This window comes from Rhea americana, unplaced genomic scaffold (assembly GCF_003343005.1).
Source record: "Rhea americana isolate MKP2758 unplaced genomic scaffold, rheAme1 scaffold_93, whole genome shotgun sequence".
NCBI classification, from domain to species: Eukaryota; Metazoa; Chordata; class Aves; order Rheiformes; family Rheidae; genus Rhea; species Rhea americana.
In genome coordinates this window covers 2,048,403-2,055,991 of record NW_028187122.1, presented here as the reverse complement: position 1 = coordinate 2,055,991, position 7,589 = coordinate 2,048,403, and the positions used below count along the sequence as shown (strand labels likewise).

The 7,589-nt window shown below is 40.6% G+C and overlaps 1 protein-coding gene across 1 annotated transcript in view; it reads left to right on the top strand.

Annotated features, from left to right (window-relative positions):
- LOC146584437 (bone morphogenetic protein 7-like) overlaps positions 1 to 6,452 on the top strand; it is a 10,039-nt gene extending 3,587 nt beyond the window's left edge. Inside the window, exons 2-6 of the mRNA XM_085324806.1 lie at positions 5 to 326; positions 466 to 596; positions 2,016 to 2,132; positions 3,313 to 3,514; positions 4,710 to 6,452. Coding sequence (XP_085180932.1) covers positions 5 to 326; positions 466 to 596; positions 2,016 to 2,132; positions 3,313 to 3,514; positions 4,710 to 5,161 — 1,224 coding nt within the window. The 3' untranslated portion in view covers positions 5,162 to 6,452. The remainder of the gene's footprint in view (positions 1 to 4; positions 327 to 465; positions 597 to 2,015; positions 2,133 to 3,312; positions 3,515 to 4,709) is intronic.
- Positions 6,453 to 7,589: the final 1,137 nt, after the last annotated feature.

The window sequence follows — 7,589 nt, the reverse complement described above, 5'->3', positions numbered from 1 at the left end:
GCAGGAGGTGCTGGCGGCCGCCCTGCAGCGGCTGCGGGAGGTCTTCGACATCGAGGAGCTGCCGCCCGACGTGCTGCCCCGCAAGAAGCCGCCCCAGTTCATGGTGGACCTCTTCAACAAGGTGGCGGACGCCAACGGCATCACCCGCGCCCCCGGGCTGCTGCAGGGCAACGTGGTGCGGAGCTTCGAGGACCGAGGTGGGCCGGGGGCCCCGGGGAGCCGGTTCCCGGTGTCCGCAACGCSGTGCCTCGCGTTTCCCACGCGGGGACGTGCTCCGTGGCGCTTGCTTAGCGATCTGCCGGGGCGCGCTGCGGGGAGCCGTTCTCGTTTCCCACCTCGTGTCCACTCTTGCCAGTTTTAACRCACCTTTGAATAGATCTGATAACTACTGCGGAAAACATAATAGCGTATTTTATCTTAACTTAAATTGCTCCTTAAGCATGTTTTTTCCCCCAGTTCGCGTAGATGAGTATCACTTTTACTTCGACATTAGCGCGATTGAGAAAGGCGAACAGATGCTGAAGGCCGAATTCCGAGTTTTCAAGCTGAARAAGAAAGCCGGGGTTAGGAGATCTGATTTGCAACACTTTTGCAAAGTAAGTGGAGAAATAATCTGTCAACTAAGTACTTGTTGCGCTTTTATTCTTAATAATACTGAAAGAAAATGAGGGAAGTGGCGAGTGCGACCACTTACCACATAAACCTGCTGTATTTTCGTTTACTTGCTTACCCTCCTCACGGTAGAATGCAGTTTCTTTCTTTGCCTCTAGCGTACAAAGAAGTAGATGCAAGTTTTTGGGTTAGGCGGTATGCTGTCCTTCTTCACTATTTGGTGGTGGTGAGCTATCCCTAAAGATACCARAGGCATTGCACAACCTACAGTTATCTTGGTAAAGCTGACAGGGCATTTTTGCCTAAAATCTAGTTTAAGCCATAACCATACTTTTCTGAGTGTTGAGATTTTGAAACCCAAATTCAATGCTGTCTGCTTGCACCACTTATATATATATRTGTGTGTGTGTGTGTGTGTATACATATATATATATATATATATATGTATATGTATACATATATATATGTAGTTGTAATAATAGGGATCCCTAGGAAAATAGGGTGGATGAGGACTCTGGAGTTCAGTTCATCTTTTCCATTGCCAAAAGCTGGAGTCAGACTTTTTGCAAACTTGCGGGCACAGGCACGGAGTAACAGGACATTTAGATAGCRTGAATTGTTCAAAAGAGAAAAGGATGATTAGGATATTTTTCTATGGGCATATTCTTATTTTTGATACTATTTTCTTAATGTTTAGGAACCATATGCAACTACCAATGCTGTGCTGCAAAATTCCTATTTTCATTATAATCTGAAAACAAATGCACTCTTATTTATTAGGCTGTCATTCCACAGACAGTAAAAGCCATTGAAGTAAACAAATACTTCTTCCTTCCCCACCCCTCAGTGTCTTGTTCCCACCCTGCAGTGTTCTTCCCTTGTACTTGCACAAGCATTTGAGTAGTCACAAAAGTTCCCTAATCCACCTGAAAACTAACCCACAAAGAGGAGGAAAAAAAGAAAAAAAAAWCTAAAATTTCTACTTGGATCCGTTTCCTGATGCAGTTCACTACTCTGTTGCATAAATGCTTGTCCCCTGGATGGGTAGAAGGCAGGGTTAGTTTTCCTCATGGTTGTGGTGCTGGCTTAGCTCTTACTTAGTAATAAAATTAGCYACTGTTTACAGATAAATATGTGTAACATAGCAGCAAACAAGTAGTCATTCTGAGTGAGACCATGTGTTTATATGATCCAATATACTACCTCTGAACATATCTAGCAGTATRTACTCATACTTATTTTTCTGTTAAACTATCTAAAAGCAACTTTTTGCCTAGTTGGGATTTTTGCCTGGTTTGATTCTGGAATAACTTTCCAGTTGTGATGTGGCGTAAATAAGTACAATCTCGATTTTCATCTTTAATTATTTTCATCTCCAGTTTTGTTGTATTGCTCTTTTCAAGGTGGAAGTGTATGAACTCTTGGAGGGTGGAAGCAAGCCACAGAAAAAACACCTTATCGCATCAAGATTATTGTCCTTGTATGCAGAGGGCTGGGAAGTGTTCAATGTCACRCAGACGGTAAGTGGAGAAACTTGACTTCTACCTTTAGTTCAAAATCTGTTATGATAATGTTCAGCTCACAACTCCAACATTGCCTTTATGCTGGGTCAAGCCAAGCCCCAGGGCAGCAGCAGAGAGAGAAACTTTCTCTCTACACTCGGAAATACACATGGTGCTACCTAAATTAAAAGATAAATGTTTATTTGTTGCTAGCAGCACTGACATGATGAATTGAGTAACCAAAACCCAGTCAATAAGGAAATAAGGCCAAATATGTCACTGTGATTAAAACATGTGTGTACCAAAGTAGATTACATTGTTTGCGGGGCAAGAGTAGGTTTTAGGTTTTCTTTCTTATCCTCATGGTATTATTACAGAGCAGATGTGTGGTTGTTCTGGTGCTTTAACATTGTGTTTGGGGAATTTATCATGTTTGAATTGTTTTTCGTTTTAACTTCAGCCATAAAATTCATAATTTGTTAGTCTGAAGATTTGTTTTGTAGATGTCCTTTAACTCTTTAACTATCAGTATCTGAATTCCTTTTCATAGCAAACAGGCAGATTTTTTTTAATGACATCTCAGGTTTAAATRTATAATCTCTGATAGTGTTTTTTAATTGTTTAAGTTTTAAGATCAGATTCATCTGAGTGTTTGACTGATTGGCRGAGTTGCATCTTAAGCCACAGTAGCCTTGTTTGAGAATGGCCTGGCCTTACCTATTAGCCTGCAAGTATTACAATTAGATAATGTAAATTTGCTTGATTGCAATCTGATTTCTTTAAATGCCATGTATGTGTGAGATTTAAGTGAGTTTTAGTGGTATAAAAAATCCGCTCATATTATCCTGTAATTAAGATTTGCAGGGAAAATAAAGTTCTGGCTAAAGCTGGGAAGGATTGAATTTAARTGTTAATTTTAATTCCTAGGCTCCTACTCATTTGTAAAATATCAGAAAAACAATTCTTTTTGTAAATATAATTTCAGGAAATATACATGTATTTTTAAATGTTGAATTATTGACTTAAATACTAAACTTAATTCAGTCTTCAYTATACCACCACTTCACTTCTGTGATAACATATGTATGTTCTTGAAGTCTCATAGCCTGTTCCCTTTTCTCAGTGTAAATGTTCCTTAATTCTAATGCTGTAATTCGATTATTGAAACAATATTTTCTCATCTCCTTTTCATTACCAGGTTTCCAAATGGGTTGGAAACAGCAGCTCCAACTATGGCTTTTTGATAACTACAACACATGTATTCAACAACAGAATTGAGCACAACCTGGTGAAGTTTGCTAAGAGCCAGGGAACTCTGCAGGAGAGTAGGAATGCTCTTCTTGTCCTCTTCACAAACAGTCACAAACGGAGGTCTTCCAGCTTTGTACCCTCTTCCACAAGTAGGTTCACAGCACAGCTTTGTTTTAGAATATGAAAAACGTATTAATCTTCTGTTACCTTCTGCTACCTGATATATACTTCATCTCAGTATTTACTTGTAGTGTTGCCCTGTCTAGCTTCATCGCTGACCAGAGTTTTCTTTGATACAGTTCTTGTTAGCAGGTTACTCAGCACCTTTAAGGCTTCTCTCTCTCTCTCTCAAAAAAAAAAGGTATTTGCAGGAAGTATTCAAAGTTGAGTTTGATTTATTTTGTTGTAAAAGGAAAGGCATCTTTTTATATATATTTGTTGTGAAAATTTTAATTTCAGTTTAGGCTGGAAACCTCAGTGACCTGAAAAACTTTGTGAAAATGCTGTTAATGTAACTAAAAGTAGAGTTATTAAGTGCAGTTTTCAAGAGTGGAAGAGGCTGTTAGATGAGCAGTTTAAACCTCTCTGTCCTTGGCTTGGTTTTTAAGCACCTATTTAACTTCAGTGACTAATTAGCATTGTGACTAGAGGCTGTTTTCATCAAAGACAACGCCCTCATCCCTTAAATTACAAAACAGTCTCTTACTGCTCCTGCTGGTCTTCCAATAAAACCAAGTAAGGCTGGATTTTACAGCCTGATATATGCAGAGGAAGAGCTGAGAGGAGGGGCAAAAACTATTCTGTTTCATGTGAGGGGCAGGGGTTGGGTGCTTTTTTTTCTTCTTTTTTCTTTTTTTTTTCTTTCCCTTTTTTTTTTTTGTAAATGATTGCATTTGCATATCAGGAAGAAACTAGGTAAGACTTGCATGGATATTGAGAGCTAGGTGGTGAAATAGATTTAAAAAAAAATGAGGCTGACCTGTTGAGTTTTGATTTCAAATGAAAATTATTACAGTGATCCTAGATTCTGGTTTAATCAGTATCAAGCTCTGTGCGAGATACTGTACTGGGATTTTTGCTTTGTGTTTTTGCTGAGCTGTAGCTTTTTTGGCCACAAAGGAGAGGAATTCCACTTTGGGGAGGATGGGCAGTTTGAAGTACAGCTGAAATAGTAATGGAATACACATGCCTTTCAGCACTTTCATAGTTTGTCATTTTAGAATCCATTCTGAAGATTTTGATGTGAATTCATGCAATAGACTTTCTTGTAGAACAGTTAACTCACTGTGCATAGAAAAGAAATGGATTTCTTTTGAGAAAGGTTAACATACAACTCCCTTTCAGAAACAGAGCTGAACCCTGCCAGAAATAGTGCTTTGTTACGTGTGCCTCGCCAAACTCATACCAGTGAGAAAAGCAATACAAGCATGAGCAGGAGACCTCGGGCTGCTGCATTGCCTTCCACCAAAAGCCAGRTAGCAGCATGTCACCGAAGGGAACTCTACGTTGACTTCCGTGCTATTGGCTGGTCAGGATGGATTATTTACCCAAGTGGATACAATGCATTTTATTGCAGAGGAACCTGTCTGTTTCCCTTAGGGGAAAGCCAAAACGCAACCAACCATGCCACAGTGCAGTCCATAGTCCATACACTTAAGCTATCTCAAGATATTAGCACACCATGCTGTGTGCCAGATGAATTGAAGTCCCTCAATCTTCTCTACTTTGATGACAAAGAGAATGTGGTCCTCAAAAATTATAAAGACATGGTGGCAACAAGGTGTGGATGTCATTAGCAGGATGTCCTTTTTTATGTCTGCATTTGACATGTACCTGGATTGAGTACACCATTTGCTGTTGAAGATAAAGAGGGAAATGGCATTTCAGATTATGGAGCAGGAGAGCCAGAAGCTCAGCTGTGCTTCAGATCCTTCTACTGCCACTGTGGCCATGTGAAAGAGATATAAGGCTGGCTTTCAAAGAGCCATAGGCCTCTAGTGGGTGTGCTGAACCTGCATGGAAAGCAGTTTGACTGCCTAGGAGCCAGGGGACGCCATGAGAAAATGGAAATTATTAAGAATCCAAACACATTAAGTGAATATTTAAATYAAGGTTTTGTTTAGTTATATCAACACATCTCAACAGGCATCTCCTTCTGCCTTAAGCCAAGAYAGGAGTGCAAGCCAAGACTGAGAGGTCTCTCAGTAACAGAACCTTATTCAGCTTTGGCTGCGTGATCCAATGGGGTTATATACTTACACAGAGCTTTGAGGATGAGTGTTTGCACAGAGCTCTGGTCAGAGGCTTCTTCCATCTGAAACTTACGCTTTTGCCAGAAACACGCTTCGTTCCACTTTTTTTATCTGCAGTCTTACCAAATACAGAGGGACTTACTCCCTTTAAGTACATGTGGGACTTCCTGATCACTATGAAATCCAAGGGAACACACAACTAGTAGCTATCTGGGAATCAGGAAACCTGACTTCTGAAGGTCCTTCTGTGTGATGAAGGGCCAACCAGTCCCCCTCTTTGTATTCATTTTCTTCCACCATGCTTTGCTGTGGTTGTTCAGTTGTCTGTGGGACAGCAGAGTCTATCCTTCAGTGTGTATTTGTACAGTGGGATCCTCAGCTTGGCTTGGAACTCATATAGTATAGAAGGAGGAAGAAAAAGAGCAAACTTTGGAGGTCCGTGAGAACATACCGGATGCTGCCCTTGTCCTGTATCTAAGGAAAGTTTGATGGGAGATACTCACTGATACTTCCCTTTCATTGTTCCTTGACACATAGGACGCAGGCATGGCAGGGAATCCCTCAGCTCTTCATGTCCTGCTACATTTTAATGCAGGCAACCAGCCCATAGCAGTTTCTCAGTCAACTCGCTGAGCTGTAACTTAAGGCCAGTTAGGTTTCTTGCCTCCATTGCTCATTGAAGGAGGCTGACACCTGACAGAACGTGACACCTCACATGGGTGGAAACTTCATGGAGAATTTTTTACTCCAAGGAGATGAAAAAGGACCAGAAAAATATTTATGTAAATGTTTTTCTGTAAATACTGATTTCTGTAATTAATAAATTTATTTTATTTAAAACTCAAATATTAGGAGTATATTAACTTAATCTGTAATATAAAATATTAATTTTCAAATAAAAATATATGATGTAACATTGGTTTGTTTTGTCACACTGTATTTGAACTTTCTTCTTAAAGTTGTGGATCAAATTCTTTCCGGAAGAGGTCATTCCCAATGGCTTCARTGAACATTAAATCAAGCCTTCTACCTCCATGTCAGAAAATAATGGATGAGTGAAATAAGCCTCACTTCAGGCAGGATCCAGTAATTATTCCTGAGGTGAAATTCACATTGAAGCTTCTTGTAACTGTCATGTGAATAAGGCATGGAGATTAAGCCACCTAGGGTCAGATGTGTTTGTGAACTTTACATCCCTGGCACTGTTTCCATTTTCTTGGTGTGTAAGGCCTCATTTGAACAGATATTGTGGTATCTTGGGATGCTTTCATTAAAAATGCAGTGAGTTAGAAAGCAGGAACAAAATAAATACTGTTATTCACAGGTGATAATATGTGGATGGGAAAACTGTATCCTGTATGAGTAGGCCAGATGTGCTTACTTGGGTATACAGCCTGGAACAGTGCGAGGTCGAGAAGCCTGAGCAAGACGAGAGTTATAAAGGATGCTGTGCAAATATGCATGAATGAATGTGGAGAAAAGGGTTTTCTCTCACATAGTTTCTTCTCTGAAAGGTGACAGAGGCTGTTTTAAGTAGTCAGAACAGCCCTGTCAATGACAAAGAGGACTGCARCTGCTCAGGTTGAAGGTATTAGGAACAGCAGGTAAGGCAAAGGGCTCGGCTCAGTCCGGGTTAGAAGAGACAGTGGAGCATTCAGAAACCTTGTCTCTGTTAGAGCTAAAAGGCTTGTTTCCTCCAAGCCAGAAAAATSAAACTGTGTGATAGGGCTTCTGTATTTCCATCCAGCTGACCCCTGGTGCACCTGTGTGTGTGTGAGCCATGCAAGACGGGAACAGAGAATGCAGTGCTTCTGAAAGTTTCAGACCTGCTATATGTGCCCTGCACGAGAGGACCAGAGCGTTTAGCCTTGCTGCAGAGCAACCCATCATTGCAGTGCTGACCACACTGCCTAGTGGCCAGGATTCCCTGGCAAATAGCCAAAATCTTTCTTTGCCTTGGTAAAATTTCAGG